At 40.9% G+C, this 19,317-nt stretch overlaps 1 protein-coding gene across 1 annotated transcript; it reads left to right on the top strand.

Moving 5' to 3' along the window:
• Window positions 1-1,098: 1,098 nt before the first annotated feature.
• On the top strand, window positions 1,099-18,701 carry ell2 (elongation factor for RNA polymerase II 2). The gene is made up of 12 exons (XM_069712175.1): window positions 1,099-1,276; window positions 4,319-4,366; window positions 6,549-6,673; window positions 6,772-6,935; window positions 9,839-10,098; window positions 10,632-10,756; window positions 11,536-11,608; window positions 11,762-12,452; window positions 13,373-13,445; window positions 13,732-13,903; window positions 14,587-14,631; window positions 15,962-18,701. Exons 1-12 carry the CDS (start codon window positions 1,100-1,102, stop codon window positions 16,076-16,078), a joined length of 2,070 nt encoding a protein of 689 aa, XP_069568276.1. The 5' UTR covers window position 1,099; the 3' UTR covers window positions 16,079-18,701.
• Window positions 18,702-19,317: the final 616 nt, after the last annotated feature.

Raw genomic sequence — 19,317 nt, 5'->3', positions numbered from 1 at the left:
GCTTTAACAGTTTCAGTGGGCTAGAATTAGCTCTACCGTGTCAGCAAAACACACCAGGCACAGGCACTTTTGCCAAGAAGTAACTACATGTGTGTGTTTGAGAGCGAGGCTATGGGCTTACAGAGAAAGAGGAAGAAGAATAGTTTCTTCTGACAAGGGTTTCAAAATCAAAATATGACACCTTGCAGTCTTGGTTCTGGAAATGCACAGAAAAACACAGTTGTAAACCAACAGTGGTGGAGTGTAACTAAATGTATTTCATGTAGCCTACTGGTTACTCAGGGTACAAATTTAAGGTATGTGTATTTTATTTAAGTATTTCCATTTTAATCAACTTTATAATCCACTCCACTGAATCTCAGATACAAATATTGTACTTTTTACTGTGGTACGTTCATCCGACAGCATTTGTTACTTTTATGATTAGTTTCCTACGACTAGTGCCCTACTTTTCAAGGTAAATACATTCATTTTAAAACCACTTGGAATCATTGGAAACATGCCTTGTTTTTCTGGGCTTGTTTACCTTTCGGAGATGTCGTTCCCAGAACAGAAAACACGATAATCCTTTTGAATATGATGCATTACTGTAGAATAAACTAACCAGCAGTAAATAAAGTAGGCTAGTTCAAACAGGCACAACTTTAAATAGCAACACCACTAAAATACACAGTTAATCCAAAAGCATCATGTCAGAGGGAATTTACTGTAGGCTACTTTCACTTGTGATAGTTTTTGCTGAGGATAATGAAATACTTCTGCTGATGATAGTTACATTCCTCACATAGTTTTTGAATGCAGGAGCGTAACATTTAGTGAAGTATTTTTGGTATTTTCACAGTGGGTTATTAGTACTTGTATTTAAGTGAAGGACATAAATACTTCTTCCATCACTGTAAACCAAATCATGGAACACTTCTTAAGCACAATGATATCGTCTAAAACACAAGAAAGCAGGCTACACTTTAAAGTTCACTGTGCTTGGAAAGTGAAAAACTGACATGCCAGCAAGTCAGGACCAATCCAACTGCCAGCCCTGTAGGCAGCGGCTGTAATCCCTCCCCGGACCGGTGAGAGCACAGGGAGCCCGGGCTGCTAAATGCTCCTGCCTCAGAGGGACGATGGTGGAGGGCTGGTAAACATGGCGGCGGCACTCTCCGAGGATGGGAGGTACGGATTAAATTGTGGCCAACAGAGCGCCGACAGAGTCACCGTGTTGCACGTCAAATTGACCGAGACAGCGCTGAGAGCGATAGAGAGCTACCAAAAATGTGTGGTGAGTGAAATGGCCTTTTATTCGAGTTAAAATTAGCCGGGACTCTTCGGGCTGACTCGGCTCGACTCAGCTAGGAAGCCCAACTGCCACGCACAGCTAAAGCTACAAAGTTAGCTAAGCTGTTGACAGAGCGACTTTCTGCTTGGTTTTTTTTTGGCGATATTAGTCTTGTTTCATTAAATTAATCAACTGAAGATGATAAATGAGGTCTTTGTTTTATAGTCTGGCCAGGTTTTACGAACTGACACATGTTAATTAACACAGAAAACCTGTTGGTTAAGTTAGACTCTCTGATTAGCAAAGCGAGCTAATGTGCTCCCCCTGTGCTGTGCTGGCCAACCAAGTACAGGGTTTTTTTTTTTCTTGCCAAACTCACGTTACTTACCAAATTAGGAAAGTGGTAATTTCATATCGACGGAAACACTCCTGCTGAGGTGTTTAACACTAAAGATTACAGTACTAACATGTACCTTCATTCGACGAGGTTGCATTTACGGCCGGAACATTGTGATAAAATGTAGATAAATTGGTGTAACTTCTTACTAGTTGTTGACAAGTCAGTTTGGTTAGTTTTAATCAGCTGACAAAGCGAACATCACAACCTGGCAGCGGTAGGAAGCTCCTCGCCAGGTTGACTCCTGTATAGCTATTTAACTGGATTATAAACTTCGGCAGTCAAACCGAATAACACACCAGCTGAAGGATGACCAAATACCAAAGGTTTACACGGGGTAAAGATTTGATTTGGGCTTGTTTGAGCCAAAATTGCGGAAATTTTATTTTATTTTCTATTTTTTTGAAGGGGGGGGGGGGGGGTGTATTCCCTTTCACATCAGGCTGCATTAGAAGTGTAGGCCGGCAATTACAAATGTATGATATCTGATGGCAAAAACGTCTTTTTTTTTTTTTTTTTATAAAATAAGATCATAGCTCCTGCAGTCCGTTTCATTTTGTGCCACTTACAACGTGTTTATGTACTTTATACAAATTGTTTCAGCAGATGTACTATATTTCATGCCAGAGTTTGACACCACCAGAGACTGAGGACCTTTTGAAACCTGAGTCTGCTCTAGGCCACTGCATACCTGTGCAGATTAAATATAACTTGTTAATCTTGAACTTTGCAAATGCTGTAATCTTGTTGAGGTGAACTAATCTGGAGAAACCTCTGCAGTCTTGAGTTGCGGAGGCCTGAAGCCAAGTTACCTGACCTTAACTCTGCCAACAACAACCGCAGTTACATAACAGTGACAGGGCCCAGGTCTCCACTCAGGGCTGATGCACTGTGCCTTAACATGTGGCTATAGTGTTCAGAGGTCTCTGGGACTGCTTTTTTTTTTTTATGGCCCACCATGTGTCTGTATGTATGGCGCACACACTACCTACACCTCTGTATATGAAACTTTGGCTCAGTGTCATCCCGATGACATTGCTTTTACCATACCATTTGAAATGTTGATATGGAGCATCATTTTAAATGAATAGACTCCGTTTCTGACAATTGGCAGACGGTATTATCACTAAGTTGAAGGAATTCTTTTGTGACGGGCCGTGCTACAACCTTATTGGATGTGCTAATGTCGGTCTGTTCACTGCACTGAACGGCAGCCTGCCATCTCTTGCTGACTGAGCAGCCAAAACTGCCTGCTTTTTGTTTCTCTTTTCCTCTCCGTAATGTGTGTTGTAGCTGAACTAGTCATTGAACTATGAAAGCTGGCTATCTTTGTCTTTCTGTGGTGATGTGAAATGTGATCAGAACTGTGTGAGCGAGTGGGGGAGGGAGTCTGAGACTTGGAGTAGCCCTAACAACCATGACACATTTCTTTTACTCTAATTAAAAGTCAACATTTCATCTTTAATTTATCTCTTTAATGTATGAGTTCGCAAACATGATTTACATCCAGCAATGCAGAGAGGCTGTCGATAATAAAATGTAAATTCCACCATAACCAGATTATGCAACATTTTACAAGTCGAGCCAACTGGTTCTTCTGTGTGCTTAAGCTGTGTGAAGAAGCTGCGTGTCCTGTGTGTTCCTATCCTAACTTACCGTATACCGCTCCAGAGCGGCCACTGCATATTTGTGGCTGTCAGCTCCATCTCAAGTTGCCACAGATGCAAACCTACACAAAACAAAAATACTTCAGAAATATCTTATTCAAAATATCTGCTGTATTTGAGTGCTGTCCAAGTTCCACTGCTTCCGTCAAAGCAAATTATTTAACCTAGCACTTTAAAAAAAAAAACAACAACCAAAGGAACAGGTAAAGTTGACTCATATTTTCTGTGTAGATTCAGAAATGAGCCAAATGTTGTCTGCCAGTGGACCATCATCAAGAGTGTATGGCTGCCAATCACACATGGTTGCTGCAACACGTGCCAGAAGATATCTTAAGGTTTGAGGCTGGTGGGCAGAAGAAATAAGAAATCGGACAGCTCATTGAGCTGTAGCGAATTGAAATTAGCATCTTACAATATTTTCTGATATTTTACTGACCAAACAAATACTTAATTGATAAAATAATCAGAGAAATTATGAATAATGAAAAGAATTGTGAGCTGTAGCCTTGCATTAAAATGAGAAAGATTATTTGTTTGTTTGTCTGCAGTGCTGGCCCCTCAGTTTTTGACTTTTGCATCATGAATTCAGATTACAGCCTAGATATTTTCCCTCACACAGACACATAAGGCATGTGCATGTCAGACATCAGCTAGCTGTCAGCTGTAGTCCTACCACCATGTTTACATTCAGCTTCTAACAGAATATGTAAATCAAGTGTTTAAAATGTCAGAATTGTCTGTGTTGGTTTTGGGGTCTGCTTGTGTAATCAGACCTCAAGGCCCTGCAGCTTCTGCAATCAGATATTTAGAGTCCAGAAGTGTCCGTCACAAAGTGTAATGTGTTCTGCAGCTTCTCGATCAATATTTTCTTAATGCCTTTTTGTAGCTGGCCTGTGTTACCTGCCCATCTGGTGTTCCTCTCCCAATAATCTTTATATAGTTGTTACGTGGTTAAACTGTGTTGTTTCCCTTCATTTTCAGAATGTACCTTCTTTTCGGCCAGCGATACAATTCAAGGGACTCCAAGGGGTAAGTACTTCAAATAAATGAGCATTCCCGTCTAGTGAAGTCCTCGTGTGGAATAAATAAAACACCATTTCTATTTCAGGTTGTTTGTGACCAGCTTAATTTTACATTAGTTAGTAACACTTTGTTTCTGTTGGCATGTATTGAGTTGAATTCATTATTTGAGACGCCAACAAAAATGTTTTAAAATCAATAAACCTACTGACTCGCTGTGGTGTGGTCAGGTTAATGAGCTACTCGGGTACTGCCCAGTTCACACTTATCGACGGAGACAATATTTGTCCATTAGAGCATGATTACAAGTGCATCAGTTAGTCTGACTTTTCACGGTATACAAATTTAATAAGAAACCCACACGTATTTCACAACATACAACTAGGATCTTTTTAGTTTATTTGTCAAACGGTGTTCATTCAGAAACAGAAGTTGTTTATCATACTTTAAAGAAAAGTATTTTCCACAATACCTACTTAATTGTATGCATAACTCACATTTTCCCACATTAGAACATTAGTCCTTCCACTATACGGTATAAGCCCATTATTACGTAACCTGTATTTTATTTTTAGAAGTCTGTAATACTCCGGTGAACTGCACCTAGTCCATTGTACACATGAGTTGCATACACTTTGCTGCTTAGCTCTCATGTTGCTAACATCACACTTTATTGTTTGGATGTGAATAAACTTCATGTTATAAACTGTCAGCGTGGAGTGCTGCTTGGCTCTGTGAATTGTTGTCCCTCTGGTGCTCTTCAGTTTGGGAATCAAAGAGTTTGCATTGAAAACTTGAAGAAATCTAAGGCACTCAAGAGGGTGATTAATTAAAAAGCCTTTAATCAGTCATGACTATTCAATCACAGCATCCAACATACTTCCATATTCAGAAAACCAACAGGTCGCAATACCATTCTTAGAGCAGACAGTTTCCATCCACCGTGGATGATGGGCAACATACCTTTCAGACAATTCCAGAGACTTAAACGTATCTGTGACTCAGAGGAAGACTTTGAAATAAATGCTCAAAACATAAACAAAAGGTTTGAGAATAGAGAATATAAATCTAAACTATATCAACAGCTTATAATAAAGCAAAAATGTCTCGGCAGAGAACAGTTACTGGACCACAAACAAAAGCAACACAGTGCAAGTGTACCTTGGAACACAATACAGCAGTGAAGCAAACAGATCATCACAAGAAACTGGGAGATATTGAGAAGTGAAAGTTTCTTCAGAGAAGCACTTCCAGATACAATCTGCTTCAGAAGAGACCCAACCCTGAATGACAAACTTGTTAAAGGTCATTTTGAACCTCGACAACAGAAAACTTGGTTGACCACAAGTGTGGAAATTGGAAACATTGCTGTAATATGACCAATACCAACTGCTTTACTGACATAACATCAGGCCTAAAGTATACTATAAAGCCATTTATAAACTGCAATACATCTTATGTTGTTTACAGACTTGCGTGTCCATCTGGCTGTTTCCACATCGGAAGAACAAAACGTAAACTGAAAGCCAGACTGGCTGAACATAAACATGCTATTAGAACTGGCAACCCACGATACCCAACAGCTTTACATTACAAAGAGGCTGACCACGGGAACTGTAATTCATTGAGGATATCTAGTATCGAGTGTATAGAAAAGTCATTGGGGCGGTGAGAGGTTAAAAAGGCTCTTACAAAGAGAATCATTTTGGACCTACACATTAAAAGCCACGCAAAACCCTGGTTTGAATGGAGAACTTGATTTGTCTCCATTTTTGTAACTGTGCCTTTGTGTATTGTTTTTTGATTTTTTTGATTGTGTATTGTTTTTTTCCCCTCTTTGGGAAAACTGGGGCAGTTTAAATGTTACTTGCCACTTAATGTTTAAATGTATGTTAAAAGTATTACGAGATTTTCAGATTTTGATTAATATCTGCATTTGGTTTCTACTCCGGGCATTATGTTTCCTATTATGTGTCTTACCTGCTTCCATGTACTGGGTGACAGTTCATTGGTCCATACTGGTCATGTGACCACTGACCAACACATATAACGACTATGATTTACTATGATTGAATAGCCATGACTGATTAAAGGTTTTTTAATTAATCACCCTCTTGAGTGCCTCAGATTTCTTCAAGTTTTCAACTCGAACTTCATGTTATACTTCATTTCTGTTTATATTATTTTACAGCGCATTAAAATTCCCAAGACTGACAACTCCTCAGACACCTTCCACAATTTTGATTTCTACCTGTCTAATGTGGGCAAGGACAACCCTCAGGGAAGCTTTGAGTGCATCAATCAGTATGTGTCGAGGTAATGGGAATCACCGGTCAGCTGAATCAACTGTTACTGTCTTACTACACTTTGTCTCTGCCTCACATTTCTCACTCATACTCCCTCTTTGTCTGCAGCTCAGGGGCCTCACACCTGGCATTGTTGGCAACGGTGCAGGACAAGGTCACAGTGTGTGCCACTAATGACTCCTACCAGGTGACCAGGGATCGTATGACCCAGGCCGTGGAGGACACACGTGAACGTGGGACCAAAGTCATCAAGCCTGGGGGCCAGTACAGAGGTAAGGCCCTCATCACCACCCTGTTTATCTGCAGCTGCCACAGTCAGATGGCAGGTTGGATCCCCACTCTGCCATGGCTTTACATCCTATCAACACCTCTCCCCTCTTTTCAAAGTCTCTCGCCTCTTTTGAGAGACTGAATAGGTGAAAGCTGACAACCTAACTCTATTCAAAGCCATTATTGTTACTGACTAAGCCATATAACCGTCTCGGTTTTTTCCAGATTAGGAGTCTGAATGATGGGGGCAGAAGCTGGCAGATGAAGCCTTTTCTGTTTTATTGACACATAGCTTGCCAAAATGATAAAGAAAGGATAAAGTGTCACAAAACAGTTCTGCTTGTTTTTAACACCTACCTTTCCTTTGCAACAAATTAAGACTTAATTTTCATGTTTTCCCTTAACACCCGATGAACATAAATACGTGCAGACTAATTTAATGACCACTGTGACACCCACGGCCTAGATTTGAGTCACAGAACCTGAACGTAAAAAAATAATCTTTACTCATCTAATTCACCATTTCACTCACTCTAGTCTAACTCCTATGTGTTATCCAACTTAGCTTAAGTAGGGCAAGGCATGTTCAGCAAAGTAAACTGCTCTGGTATTGTTTTAGTCACAAAACAAATACAGACTCAAGACAAAAACAAACTTATCACCAACAGTTGGTACAGACCAGTCCAGCAGAGACAATTTGTTACCTCGGGGGAGTATTCATTGCAAAGGTTAAATGACAATGTCACTGTGCTCTTTTAGCTCTAATGTGCTCTTTTGGTGTCGGATCCAGATAATGTAGTAGGGGGGGAGATTTTTTTACAACCAAAATCGGATGTATAACTTGTATAACCAAAGAAATTAGTAACAAATGGTTAATTATTTATAGACCTTTTTGCAAAGCGATGAGCTAAGCCATCCCTGTGCAGTTCTGGGGCTATGTTGAAATATGTTTTTAGGACAACCTTTTAGTTGCATCTATTTTTCACTGTGGTCATTTGTTTTTAATGCCAAAAGAGCAGAATACATAGCAGAGCTGTTATCTTTAACCTGTTGATGTTATCAGACAGTGTTGCAAATATATAAATACAAATTTTATAACCACATCTGACTGCTGGTTAATAGAGTATTTATGGGCCCACAATTGGGTCGTTTCTTACTCGTTTAGTTGTCTGACAACATAAACAGAGAAATGTGTAAATGAGAAAAACTATATTGTGAATTTGGCTGCTTTAAAACACAATATTGGTGACTACAGAAATGCGGAGGACATCGAATGGAGGTGTAAACGGGCTGGCACTCAGCAGTGTAACCAGCTGTCGGTGAAGGCTGCAGTCACAGACCGCATGGAAAACAACTTTCTGTTGTCTTGAGCTTTTTCTTGTATAAACTGGGGAATCTTACATTTAAAGCATCAGTATAACCGATGATACACAGCTGTTGACATGACCCTGTACTTAGAAAGACTTTGTCAGACAATGTACTGACCAAGATAAAAATGATTTAGTCTACTAAGCTGTTTTCTTGCTCCATACCAGATGTTAGCTGCAATGCATGTTTGATGCTTGCCAACTGAATAAAAGGGGGCAAAGAAGAAGAGATTTAGTCTTTATCATGTTGTTCAGGTGTTTCACTGTGGGTAAGGTTTCCAAGAAAGCCACCTGGAAATGCTAATGTGGAGGCAAATCTTTTTCACAGAAAACCAGTGTTTCAAAATTTCGATGGCTTAATGTAGATGTTGTCTAAGCAGGTTAAAACCTCCTCAGGCCTGTTTTTGGGGGCTCTGGGGATAGATTTGCATACAGTGGCCCAGATAGAAACTGGGAAACGAAAGGAGCCACAGAGAAAAGGGGTGGGTTGGGAGCTTGTAGCAGCTGGTTTGGAGTAAGCACCATATTTACTAATGTAGAAGGGGCTTCTTGTTCTCGCAGGCTGTTAATAGCAGTCTGTAACTTGTACTTTTATTCTTATCTTTGTCTGTAGACTATATCTTTTAATGATGGTCAAATCCATGTCATTACGAAGGCAGTGGCATTTGGTGTAGATTACTATACTCCTAGTCTGTACAGAATGATTGTGTCTTGAAAAGTTAAAGTCAAAAGCTTTTCAATGCAAAGTGTGACCTTGCATTGCTCTAGTTGGCTTTTTGACTTGGAGTGGGTGAGCGAGTTTTTCCTTTCTCGAACCTTAGTCTCTTGAAGAGCTTTAGAATTTCATAATGGCCATGAACAGGTATAGAGGAAAGTGCCTGGCAGCCTGGTGGAGCGCATGGCTCAACAATACAGAACAATGTCTCGTGTTTTAATCACCTCAACACTTTCATATCAGTTTTCAAACTACTCTTGAATAACAAGGAAACCTCAGTCCAGTGTATATTGTAGTTTACTGGTGGCCTCTTTTCTTGTGAATGATTCTTCAATTGTAATTGACCATAGCATTAGATTATTCTGACTGCTTTGCTTCAAAACTGAAAAAGCGAAGGTCATTGTCATGATAAAAGCAGCTAAAACAGCCTGAAATTTGTATTTGGAGATATGAGGAACCACACCTAATTGTGGTATCTTTATCTTTAGTTCCCAAGGTCCATTAGAAACTGGGTTTGATTTGAGTATGTCACTTCCTGAGGTGATCCAACCTTCTCTTTGTTTTTCATTGAAGCTCAATCGCTTTACTGTTACAACGGCTAAAACGGCTGTCTGTGGTTATCTGAATATGAGGTTGATGTCATGGAGTTGATGGGTGCCATCTGGCTTCACGCATCCTTTTAGCTCCAGTTGTTAGTGTCATGTAGGTACAATAAGTGAGTTGAGGATGTAAGCAGGAGAGTTCCTGTGATTATCCGTCAACTGAATGATGACGAACCCGTCGAGGAAAAAGTGTAACGTTGTCTTGACCGTCTTGTTTCTAGGAAAGAAAGTGCACATTCGTAAGCCTGCACTATCAAACCCAGAAGTGGTCCCAGAGCGCAAACGCTCCACACCCATCAACCCAGCCAACACTATTCGTAAGTGCCTTTCCAATAACCCCGTATCCCAGCGGCCGTTCCGGGACCGCATCATCCACCTGCTGGCGCTGAGGTCTTACAAGAAGCTGGAAGTGCTTGCCCGTTTGCAGCGTGACGGCATCAACCAGAAGGACAGAAACTCACTGGGGACCACCCTGCAACAGGTGCTGCTCCTCTTTCTTTTGTGGCTTTTTGTTTCTTTACCATAATGTGATTTTTGAATTTTGACAGGGCAAATTCAAGTAGAAGTGACCCAGGTCTCTTCCTTTGTAATACCAAAAAAGTTGAACAGTAATAACTTTAGATTTCGCTAAAGCTGATATTTAGCTGATATGACATAAGAACCAAAATGGTCTTCAAGTATGGCTTTTGACCACAGATTAATAATGGTTCACTTATTCAACAAGCGATTGAGGCATGCAATCTTATGAAATCCAGTTCACCGCATAAAGGCTTCATTCATAAGAAACGAGTCACTTAATTGTTGAATATTATTTGCATGCACAGATGTTTGGCCAGCACAGGAAATATTAAAGTTTCTGTACTAGATGAGCAGTTCTCATGCTGTCACAGTTCAACTTTGAATGTGTGTGTGTGTGTGTGTGTGTCTCTGTCTCTCTCTCTGTCTCTGTCTCTCTCTCTCTGTCTCTGTCTCTCTCTCTCTGTCTCTCTGTCTCTGTCTCTCGATGCAAAACAGGTGGCAAACCTGAATCCCAAAGATAACGCATACTCATTGAAGGAGTTCATATACCGTGATGTTCAGCGAGACTGGCCTGGCTACTCTGAGGATGAGAAGTCTCAGGTTGACCGGATCGTGGCTCGGTACAGAAATGGCTTATTCCACTTTTCATCATTTTTGCATTTATTTGGTATCGACAGTTGAGATAAAGAAAGGAAATGCAGGGCCACGACACAGAATAAGATCCTCCGGCTGAAATCGAACCGTGGGTATTGCGGCCATTTGGCACGTCTGCCACAACCAGACTAACCACCAGCGTCCCAATTATGTTTTTTAATTACACATTAAAGGCATACTTACTTGAACTGATAAACAATTTGCATTTTATTGTTATGTAACTACACTTACTTTGTCTTTGTCCACAAAACCTCCTTGAAATCTATGAGAATATTTTTAGTGTGAATGTGCTGCTGTACATTTGGGCAGCGAATGAAAACAAAAAAAACACTTTGGTGCATATTGTAACTGACGTGATTTATCCTACACAGGGAACACTTAATGATTAGGTTAAAGGAATAGTTCAGGTTGTTCACCAACAGCTCATGTAGCAATAACTAAGTAGGTTTTATTTTTACATGTCCTCTCCCTCCTCTGCGCCATGAAATAGTATTGTAAACACAATTGACACAACTATATAGTTTGAAGGTATTTCAGAGTGGTAAATCTTTACAAATGTTTTGACTGCATTTCCTTCTGGATAAAACATTTGCTGGAAGGAAAGTTAAGTTGGCAAAGAAGGTAATTGTGCTAATAAATGTATATCTTCAGCAGGTCCCACTGGGCCAGTTGCTGACCTCTAATGTGCCCATTCATGTCTGCGCCACTGTTCCACACTTAAATCACTCTTTTCTTTCTTTAATAGCAAATTAGGGCTTCCTACTGAGACAATCACATCAAGCAGTTCTCCTGGAGACGGTGTCCCCACATCCCCCCAGGTAGCTGGACAAATGCACGCGCACACACACACACACACACACACACACACACACACACACACACACACACACACACACACACACACACACACACACACACACACACACACAGTGATATGCAATTTTTGGCTATACTCTCTTGTTTTCTCACAGAAACGCCAGCCAGACTTTGACTTCATCGATCCTTTGGCACCCAAGAAAGCCCGAATCTCCCACCTCAGCAATCGAGGGCCAGCCGCATCTTCATCCTCCTCCTCCTCCACCCCCTTTTCTGACCGCCGTGAGGACGAGTGCAGCCCCACCTCTAAACGCTCGTCCCTACCCTCCAATGTCACCTCAGGCCCTCCCACCCATCTGCCCATCTCATCCCATCCTCCTGCACCCTCTCACCAGCAGCCCAGCCCAGCCTCCAATACCAACTCTCCCAGCACCCCGGAGGGCTGTGGCACCCAGGACTTGCCCATGGACCAGAGTTCCTCCTGCCGAGACCCTTCACCCAGCCCCTTTTCAACCGATAGGACCCCGCAGGACCGCTATCAGCACCCTGCTCCTGTCCCCAGACCAGCTCCCTCCCCCAGCCCTCCTCCTTGCACCTCACTCACTGTTATCTCCACCGTCGTCACCAGCCCGCCCCTATCCAGTAGTACCAATAAGAAGGTTAAAAAGAAATCCAAGAAGCACAAAGATAAGGATCGAGAGAGGGAGAAAGGGAAACGAACGGAGAGAGGCAGCATTAGTCCTCCCAGTGTAGCAGAGCAGGCTGAGGGGAGTCAACGAGTCAAAAAGAGGTTCAGCGCCGAGGAGCAGAACAAAGTTCTCAACAAAAATTCTCACAAAGATCAAGGTGTGTTTCTGTCTTGATTATTTTAACCTTGTGTAGTTAGTTAATTATGAAACTCAATTAAAACTCTGTTCATCAGTTCGTCTCTGATAAACATACTTTTGGCCACTTTGCCATTAAACAGCAGAAAAGAAGACGTGGACAACTAGCGGTTGAAAAGTCAAACACTTGAATATTTTGTGAGCAGAACAAACGAGAAGAAGCTCAGTTTACATTGAAAATATAAATTGTCAGATCTTCCTTTTTCACAGAAGAATCTTTAAACTGCTTCTCATGTACACAGCGTATTTAACTCAACAATTATGTAATGCAGCACAGTTGGGGGGAAAATGGCAGTGTGAGTGTGTATCGGACGTATTAATTTGAGCAGAACTGAGCCATCTTGTGACTGACATACCTCATCTATCAAAGGTTCCAGCCAGACTTTCAGACTTTGGATTGTTGCTCACAGAGGTTCAGTTTATCTCAACACTTCCAGCCACACAGTCTGATCTTTCATTGCTCTGATGATCTGGGTTTTGCCTGAACATGTTTAAGAATTGTTCTGAGCTCATCTTTACTCTTTAGTTCTGGTTGATCTTATTCTGTAAATGTTAGCTTTTGTAGAGACACTCTGCTTCCTCATAGTCTGCGTTACTATGACTTTTTTTTTTTTTTTTTTTTTCTTTCTTACAGTCGCTTTTGATGGATTTGACTACATCTGTGCTGCCTTCACTGTTATTAACTGGCAGCAGTATATTTAACTACACTGTGAAGGATACCAGAAATTTATTAGAAGAAGGAAACTGCATATCTATGATGATACACTTTTTTGTGCGTTTTATATAATGACGGTTGACCGATCAGCTTGCAATTCTTGATAACGTGTGTTATGGATTACCAATGCAGTATTTACATTCTTATGCTTTTCTCTTTCTCCTCAGACTCATCAAGCAAAGAGAAGCCAGTTCAATCTACTGAAATCTCATCCAAAATTGAAATGCCTGACTTCGTAGTGTGAGTAACCTTGAAATGCCGTTAAGGGCCCGTGTTCCCACAGTGGGTCCGTTTTACCTTTCAGGAAGTTGAGAAAAAGCACACGAGAACAAGAGAGGGCAGGAGAATTGGTGCATTGTAGTATTCTTCTTATATTACTGTGCTAAGACGGGTTTCTAACTTCCACATCATTGGTAATAAACTTCAGGGACTATGTTATCCACAGAAACAGAAAAGCTCCACAGATGGTAAACATGAAGCCACTTACAAAGGAACTATCAGTTAAATGTCTTCTCTGTGTTTCCAGGAAGTACACGCCGTTGTTGTCCAATGACCAGCGACAAGGCTACAAGAATGACTTCAACGCAGAGTACGATGAGTACCGTCAGCTGCACGCCCGCGTGGAGAGCATCACCCGCCGCTTCACCCAGCTCGATGCTCGGTGTCGGAAGCGGGCGCCTGGCACCAAAGAGTACCAGGTCATACTTGTTTTTCGGTTTTCCTTCTCTGTTTTCAGTATCTTCACTGTTAAATGTCCGTTTCTTCTCAAAACCCACTTAATGAATGATCCCAGTCCCAAAAAAATGGATAACTTTGTCACCTTATTCTATTATTAACATGAACTCTCAGATGACCGAGCTAAGAGTCATTTTCATAGCTGCAGATGATGACAACTATGAAAGGACAGAAACACAAGCCGATGACAGCGATGGTATTATTTAGCCTCTGTCTGTCTGTCTGTCTGCGTGCGTGCGTGCGTGCGTGTTCTGATCGTTTTCTTCATTTCTAGTATGAAGATGACATTAGTACATACAGACATTACACTCTGTGACAGCTGGCTCCTGCAGAATGTAGACTCGAATGACCTGCCTCTTAATACACTGCTGTCAAATTGAATTGCCACACAGAAGGCGGGAATTAAGGAAGTGCTTGTTTATAATCAACAAAAATGAATAGTGTTGTCAACATTTCACATCTGTTGCTCTGTTCAGTGAGATCAGCAGACAACAAACTTGCTTGTGCAGTTCTGTGCTTCTGTTCAGGGTGCTGCAGCGTTAAAGTGACTCATCACTTTCTGTCGATACAAAGTTCAAGAACATGTTATTTGTAATATTTATAAATGATAACCATTTGCAACAAGTGACAATTATTATTTTTACAGAAGGTGCAAGAAGAAGTCTTGAAAGAGTACAAAAAGATGAAACAAGTGAGTAAATACAAGCTGTCATTGTTTTATATTCATCGACATCTACCATGTGTATCTATCATTGTGAGGACCCTCAATGACATAATGCATCCCATAAAATCTCAACCATCACAACTTAATGCGAAACACCAACCCCAAACTAAACCTAATTCTAATGTGAACCCTTAAACCAGTTCATAATCCTCAAACAGTGCTGTGAAGGTGTGTCAGAAAGTGAGGACTGACCAAAATGTCCTCACTAAGCACGACTGTCCTCACTCCCAAGGGCTGAATCTCAAATTGATCCTCACAAAAATAGACAGAGTACACGCACACATGTATACAGATGAGAGAGGGATGGGGGAGGAATATTCTGCACCACTTTACAAAAGACACATTTTGTTAACTGACGTGAAAAGAAGTAAATAACAGACATTGAAAATGTGTCTAATTCAGATGTTACTACAGTGTTACGTTTTATTTGATCAACTTGAACTACACAGATGTTGCATGTGCAAAAGTTTGGGCTACTTGTAAAATTGCAGAACGTAACATAATAATTAGGACTTAATATGCAGGTCGTTGACAGTTGTCAACTGATGGCAAATCAGAGCCTGATATCGATCACCAACACTGGACTCTTTGAAGCTACTAAGGAATCAAAAGTGAATCACATTGATGCCTCGATTGATAACGTCCAACATAAAACTTCACATCTGTGCAGAAACGCAGAGTACATTCTCCCATATTTCTAGGAAAGTGTAGCTGCTACCTGTTTTACTGCGTAGCATAAACATGGAGAGCCACCAGAAGGAAACTGCCTCCCACCTCATTACAGAAGTCAGAAGTATGCAAAGCAACATCTGGAGAAGCAGAAGTCATTTTGGAAAGAAGGGCTATGAGACAGATGAAGTTCAACTTGAGCTCCACGGGCACAATCACTAAAGGTTTGTGTGGAGAAAGTAAGGAGCAGCTTTTAAAGAGAAAAAAACATCTCGGCATATTTTCAGCTTGGAGCTGGAAATGTTCTCCTCTGGTGTTGTGAAGCAGCCAGTGGCACAAGAGAAGAAACGGTTCCACTAAATATCAGCAGACATGTGAATGTAGTCAGACAAAAGGAAACTGACGGAGAAACAACTCATGCCTCAATTACTGTTTATTTTGTTCTATTTTTGAAGTCCATGAAATTAAAGTGGCCGTGCATCAATAGGCTTCTGTTCCTATGTTTGCTGCAGGAGTTTGATTTACTACTTTTTCTCCAAAATCGGTCATTTGTTCAGAGCTGGTCGAACTTGAGGTACGGCAGGAGTTGTTTGTCGGACTGACATTTCATATGTGTGTGTTTTTACAGCACAGCCCCAACTACCACGAGGAGAAGCTGCGCTGCGAGTACCTGCACAACAAGCTGGCCCACATCAAGCGGCTAATAGCTGATTTCGACCAGCGCAGAGCCCAGGCCTGGTGCTGAGAGCACAGCTCGGGGCTTCTTCACTAATCAGTATTGAGAATGGATTGTCAAACCAGGAGGGGATGTCCAACTGGCTCTTATTTATTATCGCCCCTTCAGTTCCTGCCTCCACAACAGCCTCACCCCAATCCTTTTCTTTTCTCCTTCTCCCCATCATCCTCCTTCATTCCTTCCTTCTTTTTTTCATCTTTGATTCCACAGGCTTCCTTGTGCGCCTGCAATCTTGAAAATATCACTTAGACTTTTCCTTCATCCTTTTGCTTCCTCTGTATTTTTATTTCTTAATTAGCTCCTGTGGAATTTGATACCACTGGATCAGTGGAAGGGGCCGTCTGCATGTGTGAAGAGGTTTGCGGAAAAGAAAAAAAAAAAAAACTTCAACACTTCTAACCTTTTGAAGGATTTTCTGTTCAGATGAAAAAAAGTATTTTTGAGCATCGGAGAAAATATTAACATGTATTTAAGTAAAAAAAAAAAAAGAAGAAAAAGAGGAAGATCTATTTATTTTAAGACTCGTAGTGCAAAATGAGTCAGCAGATGATATATTGTTTAATTTTTCTTGAAAACAATGCAAAAAAAAAATACCGTGGGCCTTATGTGTTTTGACTGTGTGAAGCCATTTTGCACGCAAGATCCATATGTCATCTCATCTGGCGGATATGTTTCCTGCCTCATTTCCTCTCTCTTCACACCCGACCGTTCTGGTTAACCTCGCTTTAGCAAAATGCTGCTGATGAGGCTGAAGAGGAAGAAAATGAGACAGGAAGGTGACGTCACCTGAGCTGATTGAGAAGCAACAGTATGTGTGCATGGGTTGTAATGTAGTTGTACTGACCACATCGGGTGGTGAGGTTGGGGTAACTAAAGTAGTATGATCCCCCACATACAGCAGGGGGCAGTATTTCCTGCACCAAACAATGTTTAGTGTTCATGGTGCATTATGGGTGCCTTAAGGTGTTTACATTCGGAAACGTCGAGTTGGGCCGACCCTCAGTGTCCACAGGCTATACAAAGGAACTACAACTGCCTGGAAACAGGTGTGTGTGTTTATGTGAGTGTGAGTGTGTGTGTGTGTGTGTGTGTGTGTGTGTGTGTGTGTGTGTGTGCGTGTGCGTGTGTCTGTGATGTCAAAGAGGTGCAGAAAGGCACGGACGTCAAGCATGGAAGGAGTTACAAATTGTGTGTATGGTTGTGCATTATGTGGAGTGACAGGTGAAAGAAAGTTAGAAATGTGGAGAAAAAGTGAGGAATATGAAAAACAAAACAAAACAAAAAAAAGCTGCTATAGTGTTTGACCAGCCAGAGAACTCGGGATCAGCCTGGCTGGAGTAACAGTACCTGATCCGAACTGAAGAGATATAGAAGATCCTTATTTTTCCAGAAGGGTTCCTCTTTCGACCCCGGGAAGGACTGAACCCACCTCTTGAGTTTTATCCAGCGGCAAACAGTCTGTGTTTCTGTTTTTAAAGAGAAGCAAAAACCGTTCCATCCACCAGACGATTCATCTGTAGCATGGTGTTGCATGTATTTTAGTTTCACAGAGCAGTGAAAGTTATTTTTTTTCTTTCTTTTTTTTTTGTTTTTTTTTGTTTGTTTCTCCACCATTAACGCTGATTTAGATTCACGGATGGATGAACGGCTTCTACAAATTTCATTTCAACAAGGGAAAAATTGTTTACAAACTTGTGTTAGAATGTTTGCCAAAAATTAAATGCCTTTCTGGTACTGCTTCATGGAGTAAAATTTCTGATTGGGGCTTCAGTTGAGGAGACAAGAATACCTGGAATATGTTTCATTCACAAGTTTAGGGATGTGAGGAGGAACGTTGTGTTGTTGACTCCACTTCTGCAGAGGTCAGCCCCTTCTCAGGAGTCAGGTCTAAAATATTTTGTGGACAAGAAAGAGTCTGTGTCCTGTATTGGAAACAAAAATCCCCAAAAATAGATATTGAAGTAAATATTGTTCAGTTCTACTTTTATTTTATTTTGATTGTGGCATTCTCACAAACTGTCGGTCTCTGCAGTAGACTGACTCTTTTGGTTGTCTGTCAGCACCAGTTGAGAATTATTACAAACTCGACCTAACTGACTTGTTGTCTCTCAAGTTGTTTTGGACAGCAAATCAGCACTTGTCTCTTGGAGGTGTCACAGCAGCAGATAAATGTCCACACAGCTGTGGAATACAGGGTTAGGGTTTTGGTTTATTTTTCCTGTTTTACTCTGCAATGGTCATCTCCCAGAATTTAGCATTTTAAAAAAAAAAAGGGCAACTCCAACAAACTGATGTTGGAGATTAGGGGTTTCACATAAAGCCTCCAAGGAGTAGTCTGTCACCTGTGTCCTCCTCTCAGCCTTCCAAAGATTTCTGTCTTTATCAGAGAGACGTACTTGAGTTAGGTCAGAACAACATGGATTAGCATTATGTGACTCGATCTCAACGTGGTGGGAGGAAGGAGGGAAGGGGTTTAACTGGGAGTCTTAATGAGGATGTGAGAAATGCTCCAGCAGTGTTTAGATACAAGAAACTACAGGAAATCAAGTGAACTTTGAGTGAAATCTAATCCTACCCACCTAAAGATGTACAAGACCTTTCAATAAAAATAAACATAGTTTTACCTGGAAAATGTCTGGCTGTCATCTCTTATCTCTCGTACTCTGTCTCTTCAGGCTCTTTCAAAATATATATTTGAATATAAAGTATAATGTAATTAAAGGTGATTAAGTTTCATGTTTTAAGAATCACTTTTCTACTTGACGACTGCATAGCAGATGTTATCTAAGCTTTCCCATAAAACAAAGCATTGAATTAATGTTTGGAGTAACCCTGGAAGTAATGCTGTCTAAACTTAATGAGTAGGTCCAGAAAGGGAATTGGATTGAGTTGAACTAATCTTTCGATGGTGATGAATTATGTTATTGCCTTATTTTGAGCCTTTCTGCGTACATGTTGACAAAGACGATTTGTAGCCTGGAGTAATGATGCACTATTGACATATTGGATTATGATTTCTAATAACTGTTAAACATTGTGTACACAAAAACGAAGCTAACCCTGTCTTCAGTCTGAGGGGGAGATTTGTCCAACACTGGAAGTGAGGGTCCTTGATGTTTAACATTCAGACTGTTGCACAGATCATTAGTGGTTCATAGACATGTATTTACATTTTGAAATGCTATTACATTTTCAGTCAACACAGGTTTGTCTCCATCCTTCACCTGTGGTCACCATAGTGCAGAATA

The sequence above is a fragment of the Brachyistius frenatus genome, unplaced genomic scaffold (genome assembly GCF_029030835.1).
Source record: "Brachyistius frenatus isolate BFR_SWC_R1_liver_20210118 unplaced genomic scaffold, ASM2903083v1 Contig_4, whole genome shotgun sequence".
In the NCBI taxonomy this organism is placed as follows: Eukaryota; Metazoa; Chordata; class Actinopteri; family Embiotocidae; genus Brachyistius; species Brachyistius frenatus.
This window is presented reverse-complemented; position numbering and strand designations above follow the sequence as displayed.